Below are 18,483 nucleotides of genomic sequence, written 5' to 3' on the forward strand. Positions count from 1 at the left end.
AGCTCAGGTGGTGATCCCAGGGCTCTGGGATCGAGTCCTGCATGGGACTCCCTGTTCAGCAGGGAGCCTGCTTCTCCTTCTCTCCACTCATGCTCTCTGCCACTATCTCTGTCTCTCTCAAATAAATAAATAAAATATTAAAAAAAGAAAAGAAAAGAAAAAACTTGATTGAAAAATAACACAGTCAATGTAAATTCCTGTTCTGACACAATCAAACATTCATATAAAAATCTTTAATGGCTGTCAAAAGCCAAGTGTGCTTCATTTGCTAGACTTGAAAGAGAGCACTATAGATCACATAAAAATATGCCTTATAAATGGTACTGGGAAAGAACCAGGAAGGCAGTTTTATGGCCTTTTAGATATGAATATTGTAGAGAAATGCAACAGTGTACATTTCAGCTTTAATTAGTAACTGTAAATTATTTGGATATCCCTTTAAGTGCATTATGGAATAACTTTAAGATTTGGAGATTAATGTGAAGAATATTGATGTAACCCAAAATCATATTGATATTAAAATTTTACCTGGAAATAAAAATTGTAAATGACCTAAAAAATCTATGAAAGATGCCATATATGAACATTACCATAGTTTCATGTTTCTTTAATCCCCAGGTTATGACTATAGGTTCTTTTAATCTGTAGGTTTGACCTAAAGTTTGCAGAAACAAAACAAAACATACACCAACTTCAAGTTTGCTTATAACAGGACTGCCGATTCTTCACTTAATGCCTATTTATGCTCTACTGTGAGCCAGGTCTAAACTGACCTGGACATCATAGCAATTATAATCTTCAGTTTAAGGATACATTTGAAAAGGAAAGGTGCTAAGTACTGAGGGGGGAAGGGAGAGATGTGATACATCCTGGACTCCACCTTTGACCACACATTCAGACTGGACATGGTTCTTGGTTCTTACTCTGATCACAGAGGTAAGCATCAATAGCTAACCTCTGCCCTTGACATGATACGACTACAGAGAAATAATCAGCTTTTTTTCTTAGCACAAAGGAACCATTACCAAAACTCGAGCCAGAGGGTATGTTTTTCTAGCCAGATTGTCTATTTTCCGATGGGCTGACTCTTACCCTGGTTTTTCATTTGCATTTATTTTTTGCTGGTCTCTTCTTTCTGCTACTGACTAAAAGGAAAACCATGCTTATGACTTGCAGCTCTCATATATCCCTAAATAGTTTTATTTCTTTTACCTCCTGATTTTAGATGTCCAACCACTTACTACCAATGTATTCCACACTCACACATATGCATGCATACATATATGCATCATTAAGAAAAGTGACTGGACTATACTCAGTCCCCAGGAAATAGATGATGAATTGAACATTTCAGTAATTAAAAAGAGTATACAAAGGTACAAAACCTATTCAAGTGGAAAGGGTCTAAGAAGCCTAGAACCAATATCTCTGACTCATCTCTCCACTCTCAATTGTTTTATAATCATGTTCATCCTCAAGTCTATCTCTTCGATACATCATAAGTCACAAAGTTATTTTCATCATTCCCACATCATAATTCTTGTGTTCTACTCTTCCTTCCTGTTTCCACTTCTAAGTCCAAATCTCATCTGTTTCTACCTGCAATGCCATTAGTGGCTCTTGGCTTCCTTTCCTATTGGACACCCCACCAAATTTCAATCCATACGGCATGTAAATGCAAAATCAATCTTTCTAAAGCACCACTCTAATCACGTCACTTCCTTGGGTAGGGTAATCAGAGCTTCCTCCTCTTGATAACATCAGGCTTGGGCTTTTCAGTCTGGCTTTCAATATCCTGAATTATCTGACCTCACTGAGTCTATGCAAACAGAGAATCATGTTGTCAAAGACTATCAAACATGGTCCTAGCTTTACAATGGGCCTTGTGGATATCTAATTCCACTTACAAAGTTTCCATCACTGTTAGTATATTTTTCTAAACTACTTCCTAGCACCTTCCATCTCAATAATTAATGAATGCCACCCAATGCAGAATGAATAAAATAATTGTACAAACATGTGTTTCTTTATTCTTTCTTTTCACCTCTGCTAGAACCAGCAAAAAGTTAGATGAACAGCTTGGCTATATACCATCAGAATCTATGCAACCAAAGTCTGTCCTTGCTACTTTTTTGAACTGCAATCTTAGACAAATCCTTTGTTTTTCATCAGTATTTTTCTTTCTAAAGTGGAAATTATAATGATACCCACTGCTAAGTTTGCTATAAGGATTAAGTAATGAAGTATACAAAACAGACCTGAGATGTACTTAGCAAATATTGTCACTGTCATTTTGCTATCCTTCCCTGATAACCATATCCCTTCTGTTGCATTATTGCATATCCACAATATCAATATTTTGTTTTTTAAACTGAGGTATTATTTATTTATGACATATTTACAGACTTACAGAATTGGTTTTTTCCAAATTATTTTATTTCTTTTCAGTGTTAGACACACAGAATTGTTTTTATCCAATACATCATCTTGCACAGAACCTTAAGAAAGAACAACATATTCTAGGAATAAAAATACGTGTCTTAAGAATTTATGCAAAAAAAAAAAAAAGAATTTATGCATAGCCCAACATCTTTTGGACACCATCAGTTTGGCTTCAGAGAACACAAACACCTGCTTAGAATATTTTGAAGCCAAGGAACAAAGTAAATTCAACAATATAAAGTAACTTATTTGACCTTGAGTGTAATATTTTAATTAAATGGAAGGTAAGAGATACAATAACATTGAGGTTCAGCTTAGAGATGTGGATGATGTATGATACCAAAGAACTGGGGCCGTGATCTAGGAGCAGGATGAAAACAATCTTTAGCAGACTGTTGTAGGAATTGCAGTATGCAGTTAAATTAAATGCATTAGTTATTCGTTTCCTCATTAAAAAAAGGGGTAATAATGACAATACTAAAGTTGCAGTTGTAAAGATAAATTGGCGGATATAAATCATTGGAAATTCACAAATACCATTTTCATTTTTCTTTTCTTTAAAAAGGATGTCAGAGTATAAAAAATGTTGACAAAGATTTTGATATGTATACATATGCCTAAAGCCACAGCTTGATCAAAGTATAAAAGTGAAAACTTTCAGAAAGTCTGACTTGGTGATTATGTTATCTTGTGAAAGGTTAAAAAAAAAATGAAAAAAGTTGCTTCTCTGAATTTAATCCTGATAAAATAAAATATTAAGATGAATTATGGGGTGCATGGTGGCTGAATCTGTTGAATTTTGGTTTTATTCAGGTGATGATCTCTGGGTCCTGGCCTTCACATTCAACGAGGAGTACACTCCCTCTGCTCCCTCCCTTGCTCACATATGCTCTCTCTCTCTCTCTCTCTTTTAAATAAATAAATAAAATCTTAAAAAAAAAAAAAAAAGAGGAACTAGTAAGTGAAGTGAAAGTACATGGTACAAAGAGCTTTATTAGAGGGCGCCTGGGTGGCTCAGTGGGTTAAGCCGCTGCCTTCAGCTCAGGTCATGATCTCAGGGTCCTGGGATCGAGTCCCGCATCGGGCTCTCTGTTCAGCAGGGAGCCTGCTTCCCCCTCTCTCTCTGCCTGCCTCTCCATCTACTTGTGATTTCTCTCTGTCAAATAAATAAATAAAATCTTTAAAAAAAAAAAAAGCTTTATTAAAAAAAAAGCACAACAATTAGATAGAGATAGAGATGTCTGAAAACAGATTCAAAATAATACATTAAATATCATATTCCTCTAAAAAAAAAATCCCGAAGTAAAGATATACTCTATAAAGCAAAATTCTCAAAGTTTATGTCCAAAGGTACACATGTGGAAGAAACGGAAGGGAGCTCATGAATATAATGAGAATGCATAGGAAATCTTGGATGAGTAAATGTTTTAGAAACATTTTTAAAGTGAGATGAATCATGGAATTACAGAGCAGTAATTGGCTATAGGCTAAGCTGAAATATAGTCTGTTGAAGACAACAGCAACAACAACGATTAGCTCTGCATATGTGCTTTCGCTCGTACACTCTTCCTCAACTGCATCCATGATTCTTCTCAAATATAAATCAATCTCAATATGAAGACCAACAAACAGAAGTCATCAAGCAAGCTTGCTCAAATTGTACCCTATCACTTCTGGATGAACCTAAAATGGAAGGTTGCCTTCCTCTTTTTTTGAAGGCCAAACCCTACATCTCTGAATGTAATTTCTTTAACTTCTTTCTTCTCTAGATCACTGCATCACCGGAGAGCTCTTCTCTTCCCTTTTGTGTTTTTAGTCTTTTGTATTTTCAGTCTTCCTTGCATCTTATTACCATGAACTATAAAGATCTCTCTCACATGATACATTTTCTTCAGTTCTACTCTCTTCTCAGGCCATGAAATTTTTTTAAATTTAATTTTATTATTTGTTTTGCTTCCCTGTCCTGCTATTTCTACAGGCTGTTCATAATTTCTTCCCTAACATCTTTACTCCTGGGAATCTGGTTTCCTCAGACACTGGGAAGCTGGTGATAAAGGTATGGTTCAGAGTCACTGACTCAGCTCTGAGGATGAGGATGTGGGTATGGCTAACCTTAGATCAATTGGAAGAGTTTGATATTTGTCAACCTTCCCTGAAGTGAAAGTACTCAAGTAAGTATTGGGCCAGAAGGGTGCTTTAAATCTAGGTAACAGACATGTCTTAGAATTTTTCTGTTGATGCATCACATCCATTTCTATCATCTAAGCTACTCCCCTTTATCAGAAGAAACAGAAGGCAAAATCTTCCATTTTGCACACTTACTTGCTGGTATGGTTTTAAGTGCTATGAAGGCACTCAGGGTGAGATATCGAGTAAGTGGTTTACCATACTGATGGGGAGGGAAGACCACTCCCACTTTTCTGAGGAGGTTCATCTGGACAACAGGCCCTACAGATGTGAATGAAGGGAGAACCTGGACCCCCTACTCCACAGCCTGTTCACAGGTTTCTGTGTGGGATGGCTGTCAGGTCAACAGAAGGGTAGCTTGGTAGTAGCTTTTCCTGACTTCCAGTTAGCAGTTGCAGACTTGACCTCTGAACTGCACTTTGCTAATTTGACTCCTGAAGCCAGAAGGCTGGTGACTCTCTTGTCTTCCCTTTCCTCTGTCTTTTCAATGATTTTATAACCATTCAACTCACAATATTCAGTAATTTTCTGTTTGGTTTCTTAGTCAGTCTCCATGTGATAAAAGACTCAAATATTAAGGGATTGTCTCATAAAGGACTGACCTTCCTGGATTCAGCAAGGCCATATAATGTGCAGGATCATATCAACTGTATGCATCTGGGGACCAAGCTGAGATGGATTCCATCTGCTTCTGCTCTGAGTGACCATCTTCCTTCCAAAAAGATTTTGTGTCTATTGTTCCTATTTCAGTTACAAACTTCATCTAAACATAATAGCAAATTCACAACACATCTAAAACCTTATACATTTCTTATTTCACTACCTATCTGGTTTTCTCCAATTGCCAAATCTAAAGCATTATTCTACTGTTCTTTTCACAACACTTGATCACACATCTTTAAAATTTTCTTTGTACAGTGGTTATATTAACTCTCTGAATAATTGTTTCTCATTTTATTTGTTCCTATATTTTTAAGTCCAGTGATTAACCTGAGGTAATCCAGGGAGCTCTCCTTAATTAGATCATTTCTACTTCTAACATTCTTCATTGAAGTGCTCATTTACACCTGAGGTATACGTGGAAATTATTTCCCTCTGTAATACTCAAGTATTAACCCTTCTCACAAGTCATGGACTCTCATATGCCATTATTAATGGGGCATTTCCATTATGACTAACAAACATATTAAATAAAACATACTAAATCCTTTATACATTCAATAATTTGTTTAAACTTACTACAAGTCAGTCAGTTTTATGTTGGAGGCAGAAGTGAGACAGCAGTTGGGGGATAGGGATGAGAGCTGAAGTGTTGTAGTTTTAAAAATAAAATAAGACAAAATCAGAGATGGAGACAAACCGTAAGAGACTCTTAATCCTAGGAAACAAACTGAGGGTTGCTGGAGGGGAGGTGGGTGGGGAAATGGGGTAACAGGGTGCTGGGCATTAAGGAAGGCACTTGATGGAATGAGCACTGGGTGTTACAGGCAACTGATGAATCACTAAACTCTACCTCTGAAACTTATAATACACTATATGTTAATTAATTGCATTTAAATAAAAAATTTTAAAAAGAAAAAAAAAAGGAAATTAGGTGAACAAGAATATCTTTGCTAAAAAAGGGTAATATTTAACCAAAGGCCTAAGGAATAAAAAAAAAAAACTCATGAAAATGCGAGGTACAAAAATAGTAAGGAAAAAGATGAACTATGTCTTGGGTTTTTAAAGAAGGGGGATGATCTGGGCAGTGGAGCATGGCTAACCTGGAGGAGGAGACAGAGGACAGAACTCAAGGAGGGCAGAGTAGGAAGGAACATTGTGAAGCCTCATAGGCTTTCACACTATGAAAGTGTGGCTTCATCCCTGGACAAAACGTTAAGCCAACAAAATGCTTTGAGTAGAAGAAAATCACGTTTTTTAATTAGTTTATTTGTTTGTTTTTGTTTTTAAAGAATTCCTCCTGTTGTTGTTGTTTATTTAAACTATACACCAGGGGGAAACTTCTCGCCAAAGCGGGAAGACCAATTTAGGAATTTATGGCACAATCTATATTAAGAGCAAAGCAAACCAACAAACCAAAGAAATAAAAACAACCAAAATATAGAATTTGATTTCACGAAACCAAGGAGACTTTGGAAATACCTTGCTAGTAGAATCAACAAGACACATCAAGGGGTTGGGCCTGGGTACATAAGTAGATTCGAGGATGACTGAAAAGTGGCAGTTGCCATTTATTGATATGGAAAGAATGCCAAAGGAAGGTAGGTAGGGGTGATTGGCTTTGGATATCTGGACATCTGGACATTTTCATTGTCTATAGAACATTTATTTTTTTTTAAAGATTTTATTTATTTATTTGAGAGAGAGAGAGCATGAGAGAGGAGAAGGTCAGAGGGAGAAGCAGACTCCCCAGGAGCTGGGATCCTGATGCAAGACTAGATCCTGGAGTCCAGGATCACAATCTAAGCAGAAGACAGTGGCTTAACCAACTGAGCCACCCAGGCACCCCGCCTATAGAACATTTAAAGGGAAAGGGAATTAAGCAGTTGGTTATGAAAGTTTAACATTCAGAAAAAAGATCCAAGATGAAGATATATATTGGAGTTACAGGTGGAATACAGGTGGTATTTAAATCCATAAGAATTTAGCATATCAAGGATATGAGTTGATATAAAAAGAAAAAGATTCAAAAATTGAGGGACAGTGGTTTTGAACAGGTCAGAGATTTATAACAACTAGCAAAAGATATTCAGGAGAGCTCGATGGGGAAGGAAAACAAGAAAAGCATGTTGACATGCTAGCTAAGTTGAGGCTGAAGAGATGATTCAAGGAGAAAGAGGTGATTAATTGGGTAATATTCTGCCACTAGATCAAGAAGTATGAGGACTGAGAGTGGGCCACTGGATTGAGCATGAAGAAACTCAACGGATACCTTGATAATAGGTTTTATAGAGCAGTAAAGGTAAAAACCCAACTGGAAGAGTTTGTGACAGAATGAAAGAAAAGTAATTAGGTACAGAAAATATAATCAATTCTTTTGTGAAGTTTTTTTTTTTTTTTTTTTTTTTTTTAAGGAAGAGTAGAGGGCAAAGAATTGATGTGGTTGCCAGAAGAATTTACAAGGTCAGGATGATTTTTTTTAAAGATAAGAATTATTTTTCACTACAGAAATAAAAAGCTTACTTTTTTTTTTTTTAACACTGACACCCACCAAAACAAAAGAAAAGTAATCCATCTTCCTGTTATACACACAGACACATACATACACACATACATACATATATATGTATAAAGAATATATACATTCTATTATCTCCCTTTCTGGAACAGTGGACATTACTTTAAGATGTTAAGATGTTTGAGTTTACACTTAAAAATTTTAGGTTATTTAGAGAAACGTGGAAATGAAACATGTAGATGAATACAAACATGCTAAATGTTTTTAAGGACATTCATAATTTGACCACATCATTATTTTCCTGTTCTCATCACCACCACTGATGTCCTCACACAATATGGCCTCCAGTCTCCTGTGATTGTGCAGTCTATGCTATTTCACAACATGGTACCCTTGATTCTTGCCATTTCTCCTTTTCTTTTCAAGGGACCTGTTTCTACTCAGTCTTTCAGACTGAACTCAGAAGTTGACACCTATTAGAAACCATCCCCAAGAATTCTGAAGGGAATTCCATTCTGTATTCCCAAGCATTTCTTTTCATTTCATTGCATCCATCTCTATCATGGATATAGCAAGGGAAGTTTGGAGTTTTTAGTTACAAAGCAGAAAGATCCTTTTATGATGGTAACATTATAGAGACTGATCTCAATATGGCATAGGGTATGGGCCAATTTCCAATTTCCATGTTTCTCTAAATGTAGATTTCTACCCTTCTTTTGTACTCTAACTTCAGTGTAAAGATCAGGGGCCATATGGTACTCATTTCCTGATTCCCAAAGTCTAAAACAGTGCCTGGTACTTACTAGAAACTCGTGACACACATGGTGAGTGAGTGAACTGACAAATGATTAAAAATTGTTGCAAGGAGGGGTTCCTTGAAAGTTATATCTAGCTATCCTGATTTTCTTTTCTTCCAGAGGAACCAGGGAATTATAAAATTAAGCTGATGTTATACATAGTTTCTCAAGGCACACAAAAGTTTGCCTCATAGTTTTGGAAAAAAGAGAGCAAGACATAGACTTTTCCAGACCAGTTACTAAAACTGATCATGTAAAAGAAACCTGGCTTTATATTCAGTTGAGGAAAGTTTGTTTCCAAATGAACCAACTTTCACCAGCTTTCAGGTTTTATGTAACAAGGGTCCGGATCAAATATGATTCAGTTATAAGGATGTGCAGATTGACTATAATTCCATAAATACAGAATTTTGTTCAATTGATCCAGGTTAGCCTATAAGCAGGTTACTCTTCCCAAAAATGACTTGATAGATTTCCCCATGACTTAGGTGAAAATACAGATGACCATACTTTATGGTATTTTTGAATTAAATCAATTCTGGAAAGAGGGCTAAAACATTGGATTTGACAAGGTCTCAGTAGGTTAAAAAGGTGAGTCTAAATGGACAAGATGAGATTTAATAGGGGTAAGTAAAGGGTCCTGACTGAGGTTAAAATAAAAATCAATTGTGAAGCACAGCATGGGAGAACTCACTTAAGAGCAGTTTGTGTGAAAAAGATACAGGACTAAAGGAAACAAAGGCAAAATGACTTGAAATTTTGTAACCTTTAATAGAAATACAGTGTCCAGTATAAGGGAGGTCATTACCACATAATCAAGTTTTACTCTGCACTGGTCTATAATTACCAGATCTGTGTTGTTGCTGTTGTTGTTGTTGTTTTTCCTTAGACCTATGCATTATATCTAAAGAGACATTTAACAAACTGACTTTTACCCAAAGAAAAGTGATCAATATGAACTAGAACTTGGCCATAATAGTAGCCCGCTAGTATTTATTGAGTACATGCCCTGTGCTGGGGCTTTGAATTCATTTTCTCACTGTCTTCGCACAGTTCTGCTCAGCTGGATCTTGGAGTGACTTCTGTGGAGCACTGAAACCCCCTTCAGCACAGAAGCACCCATTCCCAATGTGAGATGTGTTGCCCTGCAGCTTACGGCAGAATCCCTCCCCTAAAAGTGCCCAGGAAAAGGTGACTTTATCAGGAAAGCCTATCAACTAATGAGGCAAGTGGGAGCTTATCATATTAAGATTTAATATGAAAAAGGTTACAATTAAGAGTTAAATATAAGAGATGAAATGAATGTAAGAAAGTTAAAACAATGAATGAAATCATTTGATAATCTGCAAAAGTTAGATTAATAGTCTTGAGAAAAACTTCAAAAAATACACATATAAATACATATAGACTACCTTGTCAGATCATGACTATTAGAAGTAGAAAAATGTAAGGAAGGAATGATAATTTTTAACTATATTGTTACAACTTGATTATCCTTTATGTCTTCTATATTTTTAATTTTCTCTAAAATGAGTATTTAAATCAAAAAAGAAAATATGTTTCTAGCTAGAAAAAAAGATTATCACCCTAAGAAGTGCACTTGAAAAAAAAAAAAAACTATTGAAGAAGTCATTTTAAAAAAACCTCTCTGTCCCTCTCTTCATCTAATTGTATTTATATGTGGTATTTTAATAAAAAAATTAATATAGCAAAATTAGTTATCAAACACATATGGGAAATATCTGATATTTCCCATATATAGTAGTTTTCTAAAGATAGAATATAAGCCAAAGAAGACTGAACCACTCCTTGCTCCTGAATATGAAGCCAGGGCCTAATATGAAGACCCTGTTCATGGTTTTTCTGATTTAATTCAAGCACAGTTAAATATAATTTATTTTAAAAAATCATTTGAAAAATGGACATAAGTTCCTTGATATTAATTGTGAGAATGTAAAAACAAAAATGGAGTTAGAATTAGGACTTGGCCAATGTAGATCATGTAGGAAGTAGGAGCAGGGGAAAAAAAGACTCTGCCTTCTCATTGACCCTTTACTCATAGGAGACCTTTGACCTAGTCAATATTTTATCCTACTTACTATTTAAATCATCATCATAATAGATGTAATAATAAAAAATTGAGCTTTTACATATTTTTGCTAATTTCTGAATGTATCTTTTTTTTGTAAAGTAAGTATAAATAATTTCTCACGTATGTCTTTGAGCTACTTTGAGAATTATGTCGCTACTCAGGATTCAAGTTAGCTAACCACCACTTCAATGTGTCTTCTTGCTAGAACTTTATCAAGCTTTTTTCCCCAGCAGAGATAAAAGCAAATGAAGTGGGTAGCATAGAGATGAAATATCCAGCTTACAAATATAAGTGGTATCTACATGCCAATTTTCATACCTTGCTGTACCATACACATACATATCCTGCCAAATAAAGACTAGACCACCATAGTTAAGAATAGTACTATTGGGCACCTGGGTGGCTCAGTCATTAAGCATCTGCCTTTGCTTCAGATCATGATCCTGGGGCTCTGAGATCAAGACCCACATTGAGGCAGTCAGGCTCCCTGCTTGGTGGGAAGCCTGCTTCTCCCTCTCCCACTACCTCTGCTTGTGTTCCCTCTCTCGCTATGTCTCTCTGTGTCAAAGAAATAATTAAAATCTTTAAAAAAAAAAGTACTATTATCATGCTTACTAAAACATTTTAAAAGATGTCTAAATAAATTACATTTTAGAGTAAAAATTAGACTTCTATATTCAAAAACACCAGTTGTCTATGAATCAATGAATATGCAAAAATTCTTTTAACTATTTTAAAACCATTTATAAGGTCACATATAGAAACGATGTATACACACACACAAAAGATTTTTTTTTAAATCAAGAATGCTAGCTATATTCACGTTATGTTGCTTTTCTGAAATTACTATATTTAGGTATTTGTTTGTTGGCCTTAGTTTCCCTTTTTTTTTTTTTTTTTTTTAAGTAGGCTCTATACCCAGTGTGGAGTCTAACCCAAAGCTTGAACTCACAACCCCAAGATCAAGACCTGAGCTGATTTCAAAAGTGAGACATTTAACCAATAGAGCCCCCCCAGGTACCCCTACTCATTTTTAAAAACATAATTTCATATTTTTAGAAAATTTGTAAGACTACTGCACAGAATTTATCTTTTTAATGTGGGCCATTTAGAGTAAGTTGACATGGTGCCAACTTAAGTGTGTATTTACCATAACAAAACTCTCTCTTACATAAGCTCTAGAAAACAATTAAATTACCATCTAATCCAAAGACTACAATCAAATTTCACCTATCATCCCAGTAATGTCCTTTATAACAAAAGATGCAGGCATGGCACTTATTTGTTATTTAACTTTACTGTCCTTTAATATAGAAAGTTTCCTTAATCATTCCTTTGCATGGCTTTGACACTTTGGAGGCACCTCAATTCAGACTTGCCTTCCCTTTCCTCATACTAGATTCTGATTATGCATTTTTGGCAGGAAAATTATAATTGTTATTCTGTGTTTTTCTTGTTGCCTATTTCTGGTAGCATCCCAGTTTAATTTTCTCATTACTGGTGATGTTAATTTTGATCACTTAATTAAAGTGGGATCTGGTAGGCTTACAACTATAATGTTGCTATTTTCCCTTTGTAATTAAAAAATAATTTCGAGGTAGACACTTCAAAAGTATTTTGATTTCTTTTTTTTTTTTTATCATCTTACTTGCTAAGTTTTTTCTCAACATATACCTGCATTAGCAACCATTGATGCCCCTCAGGTGAATTAATTTGTATTATGGTATTTGTTAAAAATGGTTGATGGATGCTTTTTTAAAATTTCTTTTCCTCCTAGCAAAATACGTTGTTTTAGACTTATCTTGTACTTCCCTTGTCCCTCTCCTAGAATCAGCCATTTTTACAAAAAATCTTAGTTACTTTTAATATTTAGAAACCAAGATGTAGCTGCCAGCCATGTTTGGTCTTTGCTGCTGAGGTGCTGGAGATCTCAAGTCCTCTTTGTGGATACAGCTGGCTGAGAAATTGTTTTCTTTTCTTTCTTTTTTTTAATTTCAAGTTTTTATTTAAATTTTAGTTAGCTACCACATACAGTAAAATTGGTTTCAGGTGTAGAATTGATAAAATTGGTTTCAGGTGTAGAATTTAGTGATTCATCATTTACATATATAGAAATTGCTTTCTAAGTAAGATTCCTGACAAAAAGAAGTTCCTTGTGGAAATGACTGAACACACCCACCCACCCACACACATACACACACCTTTACTTCTTTTCCCCTTTCTGTATCTACCTACATACATTAAAACCAGACTTCACACCAATAACTCCAATACCCAACCATTATCCCAGAGTCATTTTAGTTTTTCTATTTTTATATAATTGCTGATGTCACCCATGTGCTTGCAGACATGAATCATCGATCTTTTACCCTACCACTTTACTTGGATCCCCCCTTATACCGATTAGGTTCCAACATTCCTCTCTGGGTTGCTGTTTCTATCTTGCCACATGCAAATGCTTCTTACTGGCCCAGACTCCAACACCCCACACTAGACCACTAAACCCCCTTTTAGTCTATTAACTCTGCTAAGGGTCTGATGCCCTATGATAGGCTGCTGCGCCCCCCATCTGCATGCAGATGTCTATTGTGCTCAGATATAAGACTTAATTATAAAGGAGGTAAAAAAGGAAGGAAAAGAAAAAAGGAAAAAAAAAAGATTTTGAAACAAAGGAAGTTAAAAAGTGTTTTCTTCCTACAGTTTTCTCAGAATATATAACACATAATTTTATATGCAGTTGTTGCTGTTTTAATTCATTGCCCTTTTAAATCAAAGTAATCTGTTACAACATAAAATAACACATGCCAAATGATCTGGGCCTTTTACTAGGTCAAATAGGCCAATGAGATACTGGGCTGTGATACTGACATCTATTTTGAAATATTTAAATTTCTACATAACATTTCTCTTACATTTTATTTAAAATCACATTGCACTTTCATTGTTCGAATTCTTCAGGAAAGACTAAATTTTGTAAGCATTAGAAAAAGAGGTCCCATCAAAGGAATAATGTTTATTACTGCTGATGTTTAAATATATGTTTCCCATCTAAGGCTCAGGGCCTAATTTATTTTTATATCTCTATTACAATTTCAGTTGAATCTATCTCTTTCTGAAAAAAATTTTAGGTATGTATTTGTCACAAAATTTTGAAACACTAGGAAAGTTGCAGTATTCAAGAAGTATTTCCAATAACATTTTAGCTCTTAGCTTGAGGGAACATTTTCTTTCTTTCTTTCTTTTTTTCTTTTTCTTCTTCTTTTTTTTAATGGTTAGGCTGAGGGAAACTCATTAAGTTAGCATCTTCATAGTAGGATAGGTATCAAACATATTTTTCAGTGAAAAATGTCACAGTAAGAAATGTCAGATATGTGGGCACATGGGTGGTTCACGTTCAGTCCACTGGGTGTCTGTCTTCGACTTGGGTCATGATCTCAGGATTCTGGAATCCAGCCCCCCATCTGGAAGCCTGCTTCTCCCTCTGCCCTTACCCCCCTGCTTGTGCGCTCTCTCTAATAAATAAATGAAATCTTTAAAAAAAAAACAACTGTTAGATATGAAGGTATACAGACAATAAATATTTCCTGAGAATTTAATAAGATATCAAAATCTCATGAATATAATGTTCTATTTTTTAATTTTTTCCAGAATTATAAGTACTTAAAAAATTTTAAAAATCTAGTCATTAGCAAGTTTATCTATACAGACCTACATCATTTGTAAAAAAGCAATGTAAAATTGTATAGCAGTATTGATATAACTGTATATACATATACTGATCACATATTTGGTTATTATCTATAAAAATTTTCATACTAATTAGAAGAAAACTTGCCTAATTTCCTGAGGCTTGGAATTAATGTAAATAATGAATGCTTCTGATCAGTAAAGATCATGCTCACTTCAATTTATTATCAGTGAATTTTTATATGACTTAGCACATTTCATTTTCCTAGAATTTAATTGCTTGTGTAATGGTTTATTCATATCCCTAAATGTGGATAGTCTACATCTTGTGATTTTCATTGAGATTAATTTTCTTTTCTTTTTTTCTTAAATTTTATTTATTTGAGAGAGAGAGACAGAGAGAGATAGCTAGAGAGAGCACTACTGGGGAGGAGAGGGAGATGCAGGCTCCCCAAGGAAGAGAGAGCCCGATGCAGGGCTCATCCCAGGACCCGGGGATCATGACCTGAGCCAAAGGCAGTGGCTTAACAGATTGAGCCACCCAGGAACCTCTGAGATTAATTTTCTAAAAACTTCATGGTAAATGACATATAGTTGTTTTTTTCTTCCTTAATTCCTTCCTCCCTCCTTTTCTCCCTAAATTCCCTCTTATCTCATTATTTTCCTTCCTCCTTTCTTCCCTGAAGCCCTTGTGCAAAACCCCTTCTCTCCCTTCTCTAGTGTAGCAAAACTTGCATTGGAGAGAAAGAGATTTCAGTTACATAATAATTTGAGTATTATCAGCTTTGTAAACTTTTAAATTTCCCTTTTGGTCTTTCTAACTAATGGCATGACTTTACATATCAACAGAAGTAAATATATTTCTTAATATAAAATTATAGTTATATACTAGAACTCTACTTAGAAAACATTTTAAAATATTTTTGTGGAAACTACTTATTCTATTAAAACATAACAATCCAAAAAAACTAACATTACAATAATTTTCTGATATTTCTCTATGTAGTTCTAAAAGGCAAAAATCGTGTTTTTGTATCTTCTGAGCTATGCGAAATATACTACAATGTATACTTTCAGACTTCCAATCTCAGACTTCCAATCGGTCTTGTAAAACACAATGCAAATTCTAGAAATAAATATGTGTGTTATATATAGCTTATTTATATAACAAAACACTAACAATTTCTAGTTAAAATGAATTGTGTCTACATGTTATTATTTGGTATCTTTAAGCTTTTGGGCAAGAACTAGAATGTTTTCATATATAAAATGAAACACTTTTCATTGAAAGTTATATAACTTAAAATTTTCTATTTGCCTTAAAAATAAGCTATTCTTTGTACTTTCAAGCTTAGGATTTTAAAATAGGTGAATTTTACTTTATTTTCTCTCAAGATGTCTTTTTAAATCTTTTGATAGGATTCTTACTCAACATAAAATATAATTTGCTTTCTTAAGACATATCTTTTTTACTTCTTTTGTAGATGGCTCACTTGTAAAGTTGGGTGATCAGAATCATGGTTTAAAAGCAATCTTGATTAGTAAATATGTTCTAATTCCTCACTATCTGTCAGATGCAATTTGTTCTAAAATTTTAAGCACTGGTTTATTCTTCCTAATAATAACCTATATCATGTCTTATAAAAATAAAGCTATTTGCTTATAGAAATATTTTATGAGATCTCAGAAATTATTGGGCTATACTTACCAGCCAAAGCAAGAATATATTCTTGAAATCTTGTTCCTATACGGTTAGTGGCTGTGCAATTATATCGTCCAAAGTCATTGTCAGATGTAGGTGCTATCTAAAATAATCATAATAATAGAGGTTTAACAATTTTAAAACAAAATCATGGCAGTTTTAAAATAGATTCTAGTATGACCACCATTTTCACACTTGCTCAATTATTCACAACTCCTTGTCATAACTCTTTTTCTCTCTGTCAAGTAAGCATCACACCCTTTTAAGATGTAATGCATGGAGCTATATTTTCACTAGGTGAAATATAGTTTAACTATTAATTTATTTGGTAGACAAATGCCGTCATTTTATTATATCGATTGAATAAAAAAGTCATTAGATATTTGTGTATGGAAAGCTCAGAAAGTGGCTCACAGTTTGAAAAATATATATTCTGCAATTGCTGCAGACATGAAGTTGAAAACAGAACACTGTACCAAAAGTAACCCTCTGTTTACTCTTTTAGACTAAAGTCAAGCAGATTTAAAGTTCATGAAAGGCTGGAAATATATCAGGTTTATTTTCCCCATCTCATGATTTTATTGAATATAAAATATTAATGAAGGATGAGGACTTACTTATAGAAAGAAAGAAAGAAAGAAAGAAAGAAAGAAAGAAAGAAAGAAGAAGGAAGGAAGGAAGGAAGGAAGGAAGGAAGGAAGGAAGAAAAATAATCTTTCCAGGTATGTATTTTGCTAGAAAATGTTGCCATTGGGTAGCAACCCCTGTAGATAGGCACATTATCTTGATGGCTAATAATAGTATCTTGCCTCCATTTCTGTTCAATTCCTATCATTCTCTTTCAGTTTAGGTGGAAAATAGCTGACCTCAGTCCTTACACATTTGAAATCCGTAATTAAGTTAACCTTCCAGGAATCTATTGCTGAACATTGGGGCCAACCCTCTAATTCTAATGTACCGAAATTCTGAAGTATCAATTCAGAAAAGAGATTTGATGATAGTAATAGATATAATTTTCAATCCCAGTAACTATTATTAAGATGGAATATGCTTACAAGAGTTGCTGTTAATTTCAACTCTATCCCAAAAGGGGGGAATATGATTTTGTGGTAATGGGAAGCTCTTAACTAAAAGTGCAATTTTGAGGTCCATTGAAGGTGATAATTCTGGAAAAGTACAAAACAGCTGTGCCATTCATTCCCTGGTTAGCTGTCTATCTAGGAATAGATCATAAGTTTAAGGACTAGAGACTTTAACCATTCTTTTGTAAGTACTCCTGAGAGATTAAAACATTCATTTTTCTTACATTCAGCTTTTAATAAACCAAGCTAACTTGACTTGGCCATAATTTTACTAGTGAGAAAGAATCTTCCCCCCAACATTTCTACATTTTACAAGCATAGGAGAGTTATTTGTACAGTCCATAGGGAACAATGTGCACTGAATTGATAAAATACAGACAGGATGGCCATGACATAGGATCAGGACTATTGTGCACCCCCTCAATATTAAGCAAGTATTTTAAATAGCCAGTTTTGTTGGAACAACTTTTAAAAGGCTCAATTCAGGTTTTTTTCATTTGTTGGTTTGTTTTCTATTCCTGTAAGTCGACCTATCAAAGATAAAAGTTTTACAGTTTTATCTGAAATCATTTCTTTATTATGTTGTATGATTAACAAATTCAGAAAACACCTCTAGTAGTACAGATTATTTAAAAAAAAAAAAAAAGCCCACAGACCTAGATATAACCTGGCAAATCATGATCCTTGCTGCAGAATTGATGTGTCCTAGGAAAGCAATGTGAATGCAGCATTCAATACTGACTTTATGATCAAGCCCATTTCAATGAAATGATAGGTAATTTTATCAAAAAATAAAATATTATACAGCAAAGGTATGCTATAAAGCAGTTTAAAAATATTCACATATTTAAAATATACCAATTATTGCTGATATTTATCCAGGAAGTGCTAGGAACACCTACATATGACTCCACTTTTTTCACATTTTAATATGCAGGTAAAATAATTCAAGCTTACTTAAGATGGTGGGCTTTAATAGTACATAATACATTGATCAACAAATATAATTTTGAACATCAAAATACGAGCTAGGAGTACAATGCTAATAAAGGAGTTCTCTAGTTGTTTTCCTAAACTTTTGTAAATTTCATTTCCTCATTCTATGTGTTCCATAGTGAGAAAATCATATGTTTAATACTTAGCCTTTTACTTAAGATAAAGAACAACACCACAGATGATCAAAAGCACAATATTATTCTAATCAACCTATTAGAAAGTTCCTACATCAATGTTTGCCCATATATTAAAATGTTGGCTTATTACATTATCATCTTAGGAAGTGCTCAGGAAAAAAATAAAAAGTTGACTTTTACAGA

General features: G+C 34.3%; 1 protein-coding gene across 2 annotated transcripts in view; it reads right to left on the reverse strand.

Annotated features, from left to right (window-relative positions):
- Positions 1-18,483, reverse strand: part of NCAM2 (neural cell adhesion molecule 2) — a 513,251-nt gene that overhangs the window by 88,182 nt on the left and 406,586 nt on the right. For both annotated transcript variants that reach the window (XM_082742470.1, XM_082742469.1), the window contains exon 11: positions 16,092-16,188. In XM_082742470.1, the coding sequence (XP_082598596.1) occupies positions 16,092-16,188 (97 nt within the window). The remainder of the gene's footprint in view (positions 1-16,091; positions 16,189-18,483) is intronic.

The sequence above is a fragment of the Mustela nivalis genome, assembly GCF_964662115.1.
Source record: "Mustela nivalis genome assembly, chromosome: 1".
NCBI classification, from domain to species: Eukaryota; Metazoa; Chordata; class Mammalia; order Carnivora; family Mustelidae; genus Mustela; species Mustela nivalis.